Source organism: Felis catus, chromosome E1, assembly GCF_018350175.1.
Source record: "Felis catus isolate Fca126 chromosome E1, F.catus_Fca126_mat1.0, whole genome shotgun sequence".
Taxonomy (NCBI): Eukaryota; Metazoa; Chordata; class Mammalia; order Carnivora; family Felidae; genus Felis; species Felis catus.
In genome coordinates this window covers 49,787,833-49,805,116 of record NC_058381.1, presented here as the reverse complement: position 1 = coordinate 49,805,116, position 17,284 = coordinate 49,787,833, and the positions used below count along the sequence as shown (strand labels likewise).

Sequence of the window (17,284 nt, the reverse complement as noted above, 5' to 3'; positions counted from 1 at the left end):
GCTCTGTCTCTCTCTGTCTCAAAAATAAATAAATAAATTTAAAAAAAATTTAAAGTACAATGCGATACTATACACTTAATTGATCACTGAATAAGTCCCTGTCACATAAAATTTGTCCAACTTTTAAAGGACTGAATGATTGGATTCTTTACTAGAAGACTTTTTTCCTGGTCAGTGCAAGGTAGGTACAAATGGATTTTATATCTTCTCCAAATAACTGCAACCCCTAACTGACACACCTAGCCAAATCTGAATTTGTAGGTTTGTAATTCTTGCTGACCTACAGCACTAAACCCGTCCCGACCTTGTAGGTAAACAGAGGAAAACTGAACAGACCGGACAATAGTACATTTTTCAAGGAGGAAATAAAACCCGTAACAACTGGTAAAAGTCCACGCTCCCTTTAACCGTCTTTTCATATTAGAATGACCAAGCGTTCTCTCTCCAATTAGTTTAAAATTTTTTTAATGTCTTATTCTTGAGAGAGAGAGAGAGAGAGAGAGAGAGAGAGAGAGAGAGAGGCGCAGAGCATGAGCAGGGGAGGGGCAGAGAGAGGGAGACAGAACCTGAAGCAGGCTCCAGGCTCCAAGCTGTCAGCACAGAGCCCGAAGTGGGGCTCAAGGCCACAAACCATGAGATCATGACTTGAGCCAAAGTCAGATGCTTAACCAACCGAGCCACCCAGGCGCCCCACTCTCCAATTAGTTTCAACATAAATCACCATTTTCTAAATGACCTTATGAGCTTTAATCAAGTAAGAAAATGAATTGCAGCCAGGAAAATCATTGATGCAGTTATAAAATGTGCTTTAAATCACACTATAATAAATAACAGCGAAAAAATTTAGGGTCGAAAGATCAACATGTTTAATCACCCAGAAGTGTTATCCTTGAGGTTAAGATGGGAACATGAGAAATGCAGTCTCCTCACCAGCATTCAGTTAAATGATCTGATGTAATTTCTAGGTTTCCAGGATACATCGATCTCTCAGAGGAGACGTGTCAAGTCTGTGGTTTTCAACCTGTTCCCCACTGAGGAAATCCAGCTGACGTTCCCAGCCCTGCAGGCCATCATGGGCCAACAGGTAACCGCATCACGGCCTCCCCCTACTCAAGTAAACACTTCCCAGTGCAAAGAAGGGAGGGAGGCACTATTGTGGGAATAAACCCGACACCTGCTGTGAGCCTACAGGCAAAGTGCAACACTCACAAACCTAAGTTAAGGGCCGTTGTAGCAAATTATGCACAAGACCCCTCATAAATCCTATGTCTGTTGTAGTACAAGTTCCACTATCTTCACTTGTAATTAGTGAGAAGTCACATTCTATTTTATGTTTATTTATTTTGCGCGAGAGAGAATTCGAGCAGGGGAGGGTCAGGGAGACAGGCTATCCCAAGCAGGCTCTGCACTGTCAGCAAAGAGCCCGACACAGGGCTGGAGCCCACAAACGTTGAGATCATGAGCCCAAACCAGGCTGCTTAACTGAGCCAGCCAGGTGCCCCAGGAGGTCACATTTGATAAGCTGCCGAAAACCCAAGTGTGCCATTGCGTCCTTGAGGCTCGAGCTGACAACCAGCAAAGAATAAAAGGAGAGCAGGCAGCCCCCGTCTGGGAAGGAGAGGCCACAGGTAAGGGATGGAGTAGAGCAGCTGACCGGCCTGGGTGCAAAGGAGGGAGTCCCTCCTCCAGGAAACGAACCAAGTGTCAGCCCCCGGAAATGACGTGCCTTGGAAATCCGTTCTCAGGACACAGGCAGCAGTTTTTAGAATATTTACTTACTTATCTGCTAGTCCCGGCTCTCTCGAGACCTAAGCATATTTGAAGAATGGAAACGATGTGCTCCCTACCACAGGCCAGGCTATCAAGACAGAGAGGAGTTTAGAGTTCCTATCATTCACAATGCTAAAATGGGGTGCCTGGGTGGCTCAGTCATTTCAGCGTCCGGCTCTCGATCTCAGCTCAGGTCTGCCTCATGATCTCACGGTTTGTGAGTTCGAGTCCCGTGTCGGGCTCTCCGCTGACAGCATGCAGCCTGCTTGGGATTCTCTCTCTTCCTGCCTTTCCCCCACTCGCACACAGTGTCTCTCTCTCTCTCAAAATAAATAAACATTAAAAAAATAAGCCTCGTTTCAAAGTTCGGGTGCTTTCAAGAAGGTTCCATCCTGTTACCTGACACCGGGCAGAATCGGTAAACAGTTTATTCTAACGAAGTACTCCGTCCAAATGAAAGCAGAGTCTGCAAATGTTTATTTTAATTACTCCTATGCGAAGGTCCTTATTTTTGGACAACAGCAAGGCATTTTATTATCCACTCTTTCCATTCCTTAAAGGCGTCCACGGGTTTCGGTAAATCCACGGCACCCTCACGACTGCGCTCCGTACTGACTCCGGGGCTGTCCGACTCGTCCTCGATCCACCTCACTAGCGCCTTGAAAAACACAAACCAGACGCACATGTTAACAAATCGGAGCAAGACAGTTTTAGGCTAGAGAAAAACATGGCCTTCAAAATCACGTTATCGCAATCAGTGACTTCAGTCGCCCCAGGGAGATGTTCCGTTTGATAAAGATGTTTGTGCGCACGAAACAACACTGGGTGAAAGAGCGTTTACCTCCAACGCACACGCTAGGATTACGAGTGATGGTCAGAGTGTGCCGGGGGGGGGGGGGGGGGGGGGGGGGGAGGGGGGGCAGACCAGAGAGGAAGACACCCCTCACGGGTTTTTGCTGGGCGGGAGGGGTAGGCTTTCCTCGGCTTGCCAGATGTCCCACGGGGCACTGGGCGCGTGCTTTTAACCCGATGCGGAAGCGGGCACGTCTGCAAGCGTGCACAGAGGCGCAGGTGGACGCACGTACGTAAAGCCACCTGCACGCGGGGTCCCACCCACCAGGAGTCCCGCGATGGCCACGGACACGTTCGTGGGCACGTGTGGACACACGTACGCGCACACGCATCCTGAGATTCGGTACCTCCCCTCTTCCTCCTTAAAGAAACCCATCCTCTCCTCCCAGTGAATTGCATACCCCTGTCCCACATTTGGAAAGAGAAACCATCTCTATGCATTTTATGTCGTTGTCAGAAACGAACTCGGCCGCACGCATCAACGTTTACTGTTCTGCGACAAGTCAAGCTCTCCTGGCCTTCGGGAATGGGAAGTACAGATTCCCTCCTTCACCATTTCTCACTCAACGACAAGTGTAAGGCTCTCAGGGGCAAGGCAGTTTTTAATGAGATTTCTTTGCAGGGTTTTCTTTTTTTGTAACCACAGCTTCCTGCTTATCTTTGCACTAATTTCCTCTGATAAATTATAGTTCCAGAGAAGGGCCTAATAGAAAATGGTAGTTTGCTACTTATATAACCACTTCCCCCTTTTGTTCTTCCCCTCATTTACTTTGTATCTTTCTATTATGTTGAAGCCAATGGCACACTGCAACTTGCGTAAACAGATGGGGCAAAGGTTGAGGGGGCGCCGGTCGGCTTCTTCCAAGTGGTTGGAGCCCTGCATTAGGCATGCGAGCCACTGGCAGTGTCGGAGTCCAAATATGTGTCCGATCTCGTGGGTTAAAGTCTGCAAGACATTCACATCAAAGCTTTATGGCGCCCCCATCATCAGTGGGTTAGCCCTTCCTTCTTTTTCTTTTCCAAGAAACAAGGGTAGGGGAGGCAACTCCCTTACCATCATCACCAAAACTTCAACCTGCCCCCAAACTTAATCCTTCATTTCCCTACTTACACTGCCTTCCTTCCTAGACTTAATTTCTTAAGTATACCTGCAGCCGGGTTGCCCAGCCTTGAGACCCCTGACATATTGGGTAGGATCATTCTTTGTGTGTGTGGGGGGGGGAGGGGGGAACAGCAGTCCTGGGCGCTGTAGGATACTTAGCACCATCCACAGCCTCTACTCAACTGTGCCAACCAGAAACGTCTCTAGACATTGCCAAAAAGTCCCCAGGCGGGGGGGGGGGGGGGCAAGATCACCCCAGCCTGAGAGCCATGCTCCAGATTCTGGGTCCTTTCTCCCAGGGATGCTGAGTCGGTAGGTTTGGAAGGAAGGGGGCTCCCGTCTCCACGTTAACGAGCACACCAGCGGATGCTGATGCAGGGTACACACGCGGAAAACACTGTTCCAGGCAGTGTAGCTCTCAAACCTGAAGAGGTGGCTAGGAATGAAGGCAGAACTTCCCAGCTGCAGGAAATGCCTATGTCTCCGGCTAAGGAAAAGGGGAAAAATCAGGAAACAGGCTCTCCAAAGAGCACGAGTTGGGGAGATTAATCAGGAGCTGTCAGTGGAGCTAACCTCAGTAGGAGGTAGCCTGGGGCCCAAGAGGAAGCCATTCTCAAGACACCTGCCAGCAGAGGCCCTCCAAGAGCGGCTTTACTTGATGACCACAAGTTCAAAGAGGCAGTTACTTACTCATGCCAGACTTCTGGAATTGAACTAGTGGTGAGGATGTGGGGCTGTACATAACTGAGGCTGTACATAACTAACAGGGCATAATGCCAGCACAGATACTGTAAATGTCACTATCAAGGTATCCATTTAAATTGTTTTTATCGGTAATTTCAGGCAAACACGATGTCCATCAAAAGCATACGAATGATACAAATTCATTTATCATATTACCTTAAGGACTGCTGACATACAATTTAGGGAATTAAGAGCTCTCTGGGGCGCCTGCGTGGCTCAGTTGGTTAAGCGTCCGACCTGATCTCGGCTCAAGTCACGATCTCACCGTTTGGTGAGTTCGAGCCTCTCATCGGGCTCTGCGCTGGCAGCGTGGAGCCTGCTTGGGATTCTGTCTCTCTCTCTCTGCCTGTCTGTCTTTCTCTCAAAAACAAATAAATAAACATGGGAGGGGGGAAGAGCTCTTTAAAAAATACTCCTGTTGGATTTTTTTTTCTCAACAACTCACCTTACAGGAACGAAGCAGCAGAACACTGGTCACTTGAGGAGTGTAATAGTTATCGAAAACTGCATAGTCACTCGAGGATCCTTTCTGCAGCTTGCTCACTCTGCCTTCGTAGCGGGAGCTGTAAAAATCACTGCCATACCTGGCAAAGCTGAATATCCCCACACCTACAAAAGGAGGACAAGCGGCAAGAGAAAGGGAGCAAGATTCCTGAAGGACAAACCAACAAGGAGAGCCCGCCCGGGCGTCTCGTCTGCGCTCCCATGTGCCCACGGTCTCATGTGCTTGAGGTTTGCCAAGACGGAGGTGGCCGTCGGCCCCGGGTTTCCCTACCCAAGTCTGCCGCTGCTGTCCAATTTGCCCTGCCCTGTAAAACACAAAGGGCTCGAGGTTCAAATTCTCGAGAAATCGGGAGTTCCAGAGGTTTTTGTTCCCCGCGGAAGAAGTCTTTTTTTTCCCCCACAACAGTCCAAACCAAGTACTCCAAGAGGAACGCTGAAAAATGGGCCACACACACCCATGACCTCACTCTTATTTTTTTTTTAAGTTAATTTATTTCTTTTTAGAGCAACAGAGACAGAGCACGTGGAGGAGGGGCAGGCAGAGGAGGAGAGACGGAATCCCAAGCAGGCTCCACGCCGTCAGCACAGAGCCCAAGGCGGGGCTCGATCTCACGGACTGTGACATCACGACCTGAGCCGAAACCAAGGGTCGGACGCTTAACTGACTGCGCCACCCAGGCGCCCCAACTTTACTCTTTAAGAACACGACAAACGTGGGCAGTCGGGTGGCTCAGCCGGTTAACCGTGTGACTCTTGGTTTCGGCTCAGCTCACGATCTCACGGTTTGTGGGATCGAGCCCTCCATCGGGCTCTGCGCTCACAGCATGGAACCTGCTTGGAATCCTCTCTCCTTCTCTCTCTGCCCCTTACCAGCTCGTGCTCTGTCTCTGTCTCAAAATAAATAAATAAATAAACTTACAAAAAAAAAAAAAAAAAAAAAAGAACACAATAAACCGATCTCTAGGTCCTGTGTGTCGGGGAGAGTCCCTGGATGTCCCTGGTACCAGGCTGAGGAAAACCGCCGTGCGACCGCCCTGATGCTTGGAGACCATGCCCGAGACCACGCCTAGAGACAGACCCTCTCCCCTCCTGCCCTTCCTCGCTCACAACACAACTGTACTATGTGGCTGCCGTCGGGTGACCAGAATAAACACCCTCGTAACTGACTTCCTGTTACCCTGAGGCTGGTAGCAACCACCTCTGCACAGGTGGAGAACAGGCTTTGCTGCACAGCTCGTTCTAAAGGGCACGGCTTTATGACGGCACGTGTTGACATGATCACTTTTATTTGTCTCTTTCAGTTGTTACTTGAAAGTAATAAGGATTTTTTTTTTTTTTGTCAAAGAAATGAATTCACAGTAAGTTTGTCCAATCCAACCTGATCCAAAGAGAATGTTCCTCACCCCACCCTTGGAACATGTCGCCTTGTATTTGATATTTAGAGAGAGAGAGAGAGAGAGAGAGAGAGAGCGCATTCTGAAAGTTAAGAAAACACTAAATCTATTCATGTCACGGCTGACCTCCTCTGTCCTCTCGCCAAGGAAGTGTGAGCATATTTCATTAGAACACCTCTAGCGAGAACATTCCTCCTGATAATCCTACAAATGGAAGGTTATTTTCTTTAGTAATTAAATATTTCTCCATTTTAAAATCCCCATCTTCATAAACTTGGAGAGAACAGTCACTTGTAGCAAGATACTGTCTCACTGCCTGGCCGATCAGTCCTGCAAGCCTGTATCTTCTCTGAGGCCATGCAGCAGTTAAGAAACTTACTTAAAAAGGGGGTGGGGGGTGGGCTGCCTGGGTGGCTCAGGCGGCTCCTGGCTCCTGTTGGTGAGTTCGAGCCCTGTGTCAGGCTCTGGTGCTGACAGCTGGGAGCCCGGAGCCTGGAGCCTGCCGGATTGTGTGTGTGTGTCTCTCTCTCTCTGCCCCCTCCCCTGCTCAGGCACACGCGTGCGCTCTGTTTCTCTCAATAAATAAACACTAAAAAAAAAATTTTTTTAAAGGGAGGGCAGGGGGGTTAAAGTAGAAACATTTTGGGAAAATGCCTCCTGCCCTCTTGAAATGCAGAAGATGAATCAGCTGGCAATGTCCAGATAAATTGTTTTAAATTTTTAAGGTTTCTGTCTCTGTCAGGTAAATAATAAAAGGGGACATAAAAGTTTAGCTCGTAAAAATTTACTTCCGATAGAAAGACAGCTCATACAAAAGTCAGAAAGACAGCAGTGACCAGAGTCTCTCCTGGAGACTCTGGGGAGGGGGCGCCATAGGAATGTAAATGGAGAAACCCCCATGAAGGAGTAAGGGGGATGAACAGGTTCTGTGGTGCCCTGGGTCCCCCCCCCCCCCACCGACCCGATCAATGTGTCAGAGATGGAGATACCTAACAAAGAAACATTTGTTAAAGACAGAGAACACCTAGACAGTCCACAAACTGGAACTCAGAACAGGTACAGTCCCAGGTACCTATTCCCCACCCCCACATTGCTAACAGACAACCACTCCCCTTAGTGCATTGGACTGTCCCCCTCCAACTTGTCAGATCCTAGGGGACGAAGGTAGAGAGATGACAGCAAAAAGGGAGGGGTGCGGAGGAAAGAAGTGGACAGAAGGGAAGAAGAAAAAAAATTGGGCAAAAATAGGATTTGCTTCCAGATCCTTTCCCGCCCCCAGTATCACCATGCAGAATCCCTGATGAGTCAAGGTGACCACATCTTAAATCAAAACCTGGAGTCGACTTTTTCACAAAAATAAAATAACAAGACGTCATGAGACACAGGATAAGAAGCATACACCTGTACATCAGCCTATAGTTTCCTGTCTATATGAGAGAACTAAGAATTGAAAAGCAATTAGCAAGACTTTCACTTACGTTAATGACAGTTCAAACATCCTTACTGGACTTCATTCACCTTGCTACCCAGTTTCGGACACCTACTGTCTGCCGTGCTGAACGCCTTATATATATGCCAGGCATATATACACAGTTTACGTATCCACGCTGTTTATGTATCAGCACTGTTAGGTAACCCATCGCAAAAGGGCTCTCTGAAATAGGTATTGTCAGGGGCGCCTGGGGGGCTTAGTCAGTTAAGCCTCCGGCTCTCGACTCTGGCTCAGGTCACGATCTCACGGTTCCTGAGTTCAAGCCCCCACATCAGGCCCTATGCTGACAGTGTGGGGTCTACTGGGGATTCTCTCTCTCCCTCTGCTCCTTCCCCCAAAACTTAAAAAAAAATCGGTATTATTGGCCTCAAGGTCACGTAGGTAGTGAATGGCTGAGCGGGGCAGGGACCCAGGTCATCAGAATCTATCCACAGCGCATTTCCCACACCAGCATGATGCTCCAGAAATACCATACAGCCTGTAGTACCAAAATTATAACTGGCTGGAACTTTTTCCCTCTATCAACATCTTCCAGTATTCTCAAGTTGAGGATATTTCTACCAATAATGTCAAAAAGGAGTACCATCTGTCAAAGAGGCCTGTCCAAAGACAAAATTCCAGGAGTCTCTTGGGTAAAGATCAATCATCGTTATTCCCACAATACAGAAGGCGTCTTCAGGTTTCTTCTTTTTTAAGAACTTCAGGATGTGCCCTATTTAAAAAGGGATGCGTGTGTGAGATACGTACATCCATACGTGTCTCTCCATATACACCTATGTATAGATCTCCTGTACTCAGTTCAAATCGTAAAGCTGTTTAATTTACCTGCGTGAATTTGTAGGTTTTGTGTGTTATCATTGACTCTAAAGGAACACCTCGTGGCAGAGACAGGAACTGGTTCTAGGAGTTTCACTGTTAAGCCGTAGAAAAATGCTTCACAGTAACCCTTGAGCCATTTAATATATTCTTCACTGATAATTCTGGTGTTGCCTAGAGAGCCTGTAAGGTGGAAGAACATGTAAAGTCAGACTCGAAGATGATTGAAACATGCAGTCTTTTTTTTTTTTTTAATTTTTTTTAACCTTTATTTATTTTTTTGAGACAGAGAGAGGCAGAGCATGAATGGGGGAGGGTCAGAGAGAGAGGGAGACACAGAATCCGAAACGGGCTCCAGGCTCTGAGCTGTCAGCACAGAGCCCGATGCGGGGCTCGAACTCACAGACCCTGAGATCATGACCTGAGCCGAAGTCGGACGCTCAACCGTGCCACCCAGGCACCCCAAACCATTCAGTCTTTACCTCAGTCTCTAATTAGAAACTGAAATTAGAAGCAAATGGGACTCTAAATCTTTAATAAACCTCTATCGCTCATTGATGTGAATATGAATTAGAAACAAAATGTCCTCTTTTAAGGCAATTTGGGTACAACACTTCCACCACTGTGATGAATGTCAGAAATGATCATGGGGCACCTGGGTGGCTCAGTCGGTTGAGCATCCGACTTCGGCTCAGGTCATGATCTTGCAGTTCGTGAGTTCGAGCCCCGCGTTGGGCTCTGTGCTGACAGCTCAGAGCCTGGAGCCTCCTTTGGATTCTGTGTCACCCTCTCTCTCTGCCTCTGCCCCCTCTCTCTCTCAAAAAGTAAATAAACATTAAAAAAAAGTTTTTGTTTTTAAAAAGATCATAAAAGCTGCCCACTTAAATGATATCAGCAACCCAGGCTGTCCCTGGCGACAGCCCCATTGCAAACCAAACAAATCCAGCCTGTTACCGATGCACACCAATGCACTGTATATAAATACTGCGTTTGTCTGGAGACGGTGCCTTTCTGTAAGGATCACTGAAAAACTGTTCAAAGTCTTGGGGAGCCTCAGGATGGGAGATGATCCAATCCGACTGCGAATGCAAGGTAATGGGTCCGAAGAGATCATGGTCTGGCTTGAAGGCTTCGCTCAGCAAACGCCTTTCCCCGGCATCTAACTTCTCATACTGTGACACAAGCCTTGGGTTCTCCGAGATGAGAGCTGTTTTTAGTGTATGTTCAGAGTGCCGTACTGTTTCCATCTACCAGAAAAACACAAGGAATCAAATATACAATGCATATCCTTACAGGTGACTTTAATGTACCTACCCTCCACCTGCACGTATCATCTCTCCCTAGAATGGAAAAACGGATTGCTTTTTTTTTTAATTCACACCAAACAACGGGTTTCCCCCCCCCCCCATTTCCAATCGATTTCCTGGGGAGAGGCTCTGAAAAAGTGAAAAGAAAAATCATGAAATTCATCCCTTCTTCTCTTAAAGAACCTGCTCCCGTTATAAAAACCATAAGAGAATGACCTGATTGCCTACTTCCTTCTGTCATTTGGGTAACAATATTACAAACTGAGTCATCAGGGCCACATGAAAAATACTCAGCCTTTCCAAGGTGAGTCAGAGATGTTCCAGACCACACCAAAAAAGAGAACTGATGTAAATCCTGCCCATTTCTGTAATTTAACTGCAGGCTCCTAAGAGATCTCAGTCACTGAAGTTTACTGCCTCAAAGTCATGTCACCCTGGGGAAGACACCAGGTGACTAATCAAAAGCCAGACTCACAATGACAGGTCTCTTCCATTCACATCGTGTTCCTCTGTATAGCTGTCATCCTTCCTTCTGAGTGTGTCAAACAGCTGCTTCACCACAGGGCTTTTTGAGTTAGAAAAGGAAAAAAAAAATTAAACTTCGCTGTCTGGAACCTATCATATTTGCTTTTATTTTTAAAAAATTTTTAAAAATCTTTATTTTTGAGGGGCGCCTGGGTGGCGCAGTCGGTTAAGCGTCCGACTTCAGCCAGGTCACGATCTCGCGGTCCGGGAGTTCGAGCCCCGCATCGGGCTCTGGGCTGATGGCTCAGAGCCTGGAGCCTGTTTCCGATTCTGTGTCTCCCTCTCTCTCTGCCCCTCCCCTGTTCACGCTCTGTCTCTCTCTGTCCCAAAAAATAAATAAATGTTGAAAAAAAAAATTAAAAAAAAAATCTTTATTTTTGAGAAAGAGAGAGAGAGAGTGAACAGGGGACGGGCAGAGAGAGGGAGACACAGAATCTGAAGCAGACTCCAGGCTCTGAGCTGTCAGCACAGAGCCCCAGGCCGGGCTCAAACGCACAGAGAGTGAGATCATGCCCTGAGCCGAAGTTGGATGCTTAACCGACTGAGCCACCCAGGCGCCCCCATATTTTCTAATTATCTGGATGTTTCCAGTTTAATGATTGACAATCGATGGAAAATTTTCAGCTAACGTCCGTTCTGGTTGGACACCAGAATCCCGGGGTTCCAGAGCGTGGAAGAAATTCTCAAACTGAGGTCACTCTTGTCAAAGCTCCGATATGTGCATACGCTCGTCCTCGCTGCTCCACAACTGGGCTGAAGTTCCACGTCTACAGGACAAGATACCAAACAAAATGTGCCCTTCTGTATTCTACCTACCTTTAAGGAGGAAGGCTCCCATTGAAGTCTCTGCCTTACAAGGACTGGCATGCTTGGGCCTGGCCGAGAAAGTGCTGTGCGGGGCGCCTTCACCCTAATATTGAGAAGGCAGTGTGAAAGGTCGGCCTTCGGCCGGCCTCCCAGGTCTCCTCTGGCCGGAGCCGCGGGAGGCCGAATAGGATCGCTTCAGCGGGCTGGAGGCCTGCGGTGCTGAGTGCCAAAGCCAGCACATCCTGCGCAAACCTGGACAAGTTGGTTACCCCAGCTGGTTGCTATAGCAACCCGCACCTTGGGCTGGGCCCCAAAGCAACCGCAACCAGGTCGCTGGCCGGGGTGGGGTGGGGGGATCCCCCGGGGACTCTCGCTTCGACTTTCCGCCCGCCCCGGAGGAAGCCTCCGCAGAGGCCAGGCCTCGCTCCCAGGAGACGCCCCCGCCCCCGCTGTCTTCCCCTGCTTCCGCCGCGGCGGCCTCGCCCACAGCCTCATCCCTTCCCACCCACCGCGACCGTCCCCCGTCCCCTCCAACCAGGATCCCAGCCCGGGAGGCCACGGCCCGGATCTGACGTTTCCACCGCACGACCCTCACCCGGCCGGGCCTAAACACCGCCCGCCTCCCTCGGCCGCTACGGCGCGTCAGCACGGCGCGCCCCTCGCCGTGCCACGCCTTCCGCCCCCCCCCAACCAACCCAGCGCAACGCCCCGCCCATCGCACCACGCACCGTTCCGCCGCGCCACGCCCCTTCGCGCGCGCTCCACGCCCTGCCACGCCCCCACGTCGCACGCCACGCCCCGTAGCGTGAGGCTGTCTCGCGGGCGCGGAGCCCACGTCCGATGAGGGGTCGCGGTCCCCCTCTCTGCGAGTGGGGGCGGTCGGCAAGGCGTCACGAGGCGTCGAAGTCAGTCCCCACGGTCGCCTTCTGTCCCCCGGGCCCCCGATGGCCCCTCAAGGGCCGCCCCCGGGGCAGCTGGGGCGGGGGGGCCCCGCTGGACATCGTGTCACGCGGCCGCGGTTGCGCGGGTGGCGCGTGCCGGGGGCCGCGGGTTTGAGGAGCGTCCTCGGCGTGACCAATGTAACCGGCCGGGTCCAAAATAAGTCAGCCGTGGCCGCAGGTTGACGCACAGCCTGGGCGCGCGCCCCCGTGCCGTCACCCTCTGGACTTTCCCTTCTTTGGCCGCGGCGCCTGCAGCGGCCTCCGCGCGGGCCGCGACCGCGAATCGCAGGTGGCGGGCGGCGCGGAGGCGGGGGCCGGGCGACCCCGGCAGGGTTTCTGTCCACCCAGGGATGCCTCGCTTGGTGCCTCGCTGGTGCTGAAAAGGCCCAAAGGCGTGTGCCGGAGACAAGTAGAAAAAAGGCGCGGGCGGGCGTTCGGACTGAATTAGCTGTGTGGTCTTGGGTAGGCCGGTTGACCTTTCTGGGCCTCAGGGGGTCTCCTGTGGGAAGGTGGCGGGAGGGAGCTCTGGTCCCTGAAGCCCTTTCAGCCCTGGGAAGTTGCATGTGAACGCAGAGCATCCCCTGGCCCACCCCTCTACAGCCCCTTTGTGTCCCAGTGTCCTAGGGCTGCCAAGGACAAAAGCCGACCTAATCACCATCCCCTCTCCCTTCAAGGGTGGGCGTCCAAACAAGCCCACCCACCTCCGGATCCAACTCAGTTGATTCTTCCCCAGGTTCGCCCCACGCTCTCCACTCCATATACACACCAGCTTCCTGCAAGGAACCCCGGAAAAACCCTAGTCCATTGTTAAGCCTGTTTCCTCGAACCTCCACCTTTCCCCGCAAGTTCTCTTCCCAAGAACCTCACCTTAAGGGACACCCAGCTTTCCTCCCTGGACATCGCTTCTTCCCTCCAACCTTCACTCAAAAATGCCCCTGAGCCCCAGTTTTCACTTCCGAGCCATCGTCCTACTACAGAGCGGTCTCTAATGGTTATCTTCTCCACCCTTAATCGCTTGCTGTCTCTCCTTAGAGAGCCTTCACTTAATGGATGTTTGATCTTTTCAGCTCCGGGGATGACCTGGGTCTCTCATTTGTTTATTCCCCCTGGATCTGGAAATGTCCGAATTCATTCTTTGATCACAGTGCCCATCCCCATCCTTACCTGGACCCCATTCTTCAATACATGCACGCCCCTCATTCCCGTTCCCCAAGTTTCAAACTGAGAACATCAACGCAACCCTCACACTGTGCCCAGAAGTAGCAAACTTTCTTGGACGTGGTGCCTTTTGATTGAATGCCAGTCTCCAGACATCCCGAGAGTCAGTGCAGGGCAGGGGCTAAGACGATGATCTGGGTTTGGACCTTGGAACCCCTTGCTCATTAGCGTATGGCCTTGCATGAATTATTTAACCTTATGCATCTCTTCCCTGGTTTGTACAACAGAGATAATAATAGCACAGACCTTCTATAGTTTTAGGGAATAAGTGAATTAACTTTGGACATTTTAACTCTTGATCGAATGGCCTTCTGACATCCTGGGAGCCTTCGCCGAGCTGGGCGTTCACCTGTTCCATAGAGCTCTCCCTAAACCCCACCTCCTGTAAGACAAAACCCACTCCTCTCCAGTGCTCAATGCCTTGTGTATGTGCTTCCCTTGTCCTTATCACAACGACTGTAACTCGTGTCTCCCTTTCTAAACTGTGAGATGCTTAAAGGGAAACACTTTCATTCAAGGTATCTGGAACAAAAGTTATTCATTACGTTTTTATTCAACTCCTGTATCATTAACAAGGATTTTTCGTTTTTCATTTAAACTATTTAAATTCACTTCCTGGACAAAAAAAAACATTGTGGTTGCCCCCAAATTTTAATTTTTTTTTTCAACGTTTATTTATTTTTGGGACAGAGAGAGACAGAGCATGAATGGGGGAGGGGCAGAGAGAGAGGGAGACACAGAATCGGAAGCATGCTCCAGGCTCCGAGCCATCAGCCCAGAGCCCGACGCGGGGCTCGATCTCACGGACCGTGAGATCGTGACCTGGCTGAAGTCGGACGCTCAACCGACTGCGCCACGCAGGCACCCCGCCCCCAAATTTTAGAAGGATACTGTATTTCTGTACAGTCCCTATGTATTTAGTAGCTATTGTTTAAAAATGTTAGTACCTTGTATTTATTAAGCTTTAGTTTTAGAATAAAAAGGTATATAATTTATATTTCTTCCCTCTGAACCATTTGAGAGTAAGTTGCAGACATGATGTCTCTTTACTCCTAACTACTTCAGCATATATTTTCTAAAACCAAGCACATTTTCATAATTATTTCATAAATAAATATGAGTTTCTTATCAACGTGAATTCATGTTTTAATTGTACCTCTTCCCCCTTCCCACTCGTCCATTATCCCTACAGTCTCTGAATTTTACTCACCCTGAAATTCCACTAGAGATCCATTTAGTTTAACAACTAATCTATCATTTATTTTCCTAGTTCTCTGCTTTTATTTAAAAATTGCTAGGGATGCCTGAATGCCTCAGTTGGTAAGTAAGTAAGTAAATAAGTAAATAAATAAATAAATAAATAAATAAATAAATAAATAAATAAAATACATTACTAAATATATGAAAATATTCCAAGTACATTTTAATTTTTTTTTTCAACGTTTATTTATTTTTGGGACAGAGAGAGACAGAGCATGAACGGGGGAGGGGCAGAGAGAGAGGGAGACACAGAATCGGAAACAGGCTCCAGGCTCCGAGCCATCAGCCCAGAGCCTGACGCAGGGCTCGAACTCACGGACCGCGAGATCGTGACCTGGCTGAAGTCGGACGCTCAACTGACTGCGCCACCCAGGCGCCCCTCCAAGTATATTTTAAAAAGCCAGATCATACCAAAAGAGTTGTAATGAAAAGTAATGGCACCACCCCATAGGCCAACTTCCAAGAGGCTCTCAGCTGTTTTCCCTGGCATTTTTGTCATATTTCTGAGCAGGGTGCATATAATGAGCTTTCTTGATCCATTGGTTTAAGGCAGCATCTATTGATTTGTTCCCATGGTAGATGGGGAGTGACCTCTCTCACACACCCTCACACGGCTCACTCCTTTTCCCCCTGACGTATCACAACTTTTGATTGACTCTGTGATCAGCACCCCCACCGGGATAATTATTCGTTGTTCACTGGAGAGCTGAGCCGTGTGCTATGAGCACGCTTTCTTGACTGAGAGTTTCCCTGGATGGGTGTGGAATTTTAGGTGGAAAAATCTTCTTGCCTCGGCGTTAGGAAGGGTTTCTTCCATTTTTTCCGGCTTACGATACTATAACCATTTGGATTCCTGATCCTTTGTATGTTACCTGCTTTTTTTAGGAAGATCTTGGAATCTTCCGTTCATCCTTAGAGTCCTGGAGAACGCTTAAGTTTTTTAAGTATGTATGTTTATAAGATTTTTAAAGATGTGAGCTGGACTGAGCTTTTTTTTTTTTCTTCCCCATTCATTTTGCTGCTCATTCAGGAGGCTCTCCAATCTTGAGTCTATTATCTTTCCATTCTGAGAAATTTCCTTCTCTCCATATTTGCTGGATGGGGGACTTTCAAGATGGATCCTCTCATTTTCTTATCTTTTCTTTCATTTTTTTCCATCCATCTTTTTCTTCTATTTTCTGAAGTTTTCACCAATTATCTTCTGTCTTTTCTTTTGAGTATTCTGTCTTTTCTTTTGAGTATCTTTTTTTTTTTTTCAAACATTCTATTTTTTAATAGCCAAACGTTCTTTCTTGTTCAGATTGTTTCTTTTACACCATTTCTCATTTAATGGATAAGATGTCTTCTCCTGTTTCTCTGTGGGTATGAGCTATGCTAGTTTTGAAGTTTCGTTCGTTGTTTCCTCTGTTTGGGTCTTTTTCTTTCATGTGATAACTTTCCACAAACATTTGACGACCCTCAGCTGTCTGTGAAGATTTCATCATGAAGCATCAACAAAGCTGGTTGATGGTTTTGGGTACATGAAAGCAGTTGATCCCCTGGGAGTTCTCAAGGGTGATCTGGCAGAGAGCCAGCTGATTCACTGAGGAGAGATTCCCTAGTGTCTGAACCTGTGACCATCCCCCTTCCTTTTTTTTCCCCCCCAAAAAGAATTGTTTCCTGACTGCCAGTGTTCTGGAAACAGGGTATGGTAATTAGCCTGAGCGTCCCACTCATGGGTGTGCAGTTTCTGAATCCTTAACCCCCTTGTTTTCATCCTCTTTAACTTAACGGCCCACGAGGACTCTCAAATATCACAACCAACCCATTTTAACATGAGAATATATTAAGAGGATTTCAGTCATTCACCTGCTGGTATGAATTCATACCTGCTCCGTTTACTTTTCCTCTAGCCCTTAGCCGTTATCAGCTGCTCTCAGGAAATGGAAGTCTGACCGATCAGGAAGTGGACACAAGTAGGTAATTTAGGGTCACAGAGTCCCTCAACCGAGCAGCCTAGAGCACATAAGGCAGATTGTGAGCCATGAGATTCGGGCCCTGGGACCTGGATGCCACAAGGGAGGTGAGAGGATAAAAGAGAAAATCCACTTACATTTAAATTGTGCTGGGCCGGGGCTACACGAGCGAGAGTTGACTTGTTTCCTCCCTCTGGCATTGCAGACAGCTTGCCTTCAAAGACCCAGCACCCAGGTACTCTACAGGTTGGGGAGTCCCGTGCAAGGGGAACTTGAGTGCCCAGTCACCCTGGGAAAGATAGATTTTTAGGGAAAATGCATTCTGCGTTCCAAACAAGCAACTTATAAACAATCTTTTGGACCAAGTCCTGCTTGCTGACTGAGGCTCGATTTGCCTGTCCTTGGCCAGCTCGGATAGTGCCAAGTTGGGGAGGCCATTAGCAGAAATGAAAAGCAAGAGGTCTGTTAGTCCATTAGGTTAAAAGAGGACTTTTCTATCTTTTATTATTTATGATTTGTGACTTCGGTTACTGTTTCCCGGAACAAATAAAAGGTTACAGTTCTACTTCGACTTACTGGAGCAAATAGATGCTTATC

General features: G+C 48.5%; 1 protein-coding gene across 5 annotated transcripts; it reads right to left on the bottom strand.

Moving 5' to 3' along the window:
• Positions 1-842: 842 nt before the first annotated feature.
• Positions 843-12,012, bottom strand: AMZ2 (archaelysin family metallopeptidase 2). 5 transcript variants are annotated; one of them, XM_045045161.1, is made up of 9 exons: positions 11,909-12,012; positions 11,323-11,416; positions 10,457-10,546; positions 9,639-9,921; positions 8,684-8,857; positions 8,442-8,570; positions 4,914-5,077; positions 3,392-3,568; positions 843-2,428 (listed from the first exon to the last, which is right to left on the bottom strand). In XM_045045161.1, the coding sequence occupies exons 4-9, from the start codon at positions 9,919-9,921 to the stop codon at positions 2,276-2,278; spliced, it is 1,080 nt and encodes a 359-aa protein (XP_044901096.1). In that variant the 5' UTR covers positions 10,457-10,546; positions 11,323-11,416; positions 11,909-12,012; the 3' UTR covers positions 843-2,275. The 5 variants fall into 5 exon arrangements, with proteins under 5 accessions (XP_044901096.1, XP_044901097.1, XP_044901098.1 ...); XM_045045162.1 differs by having other exon boundaries at positions 11,849-11,960; XM_045045163.1 differs by lacking the exon at positions 11,909-12,012 and adding an exon at positions 11,823-11,841.
• Between the last annotated feature and the right edge of the window lie 5,272 nt (positions 12,013-17,284).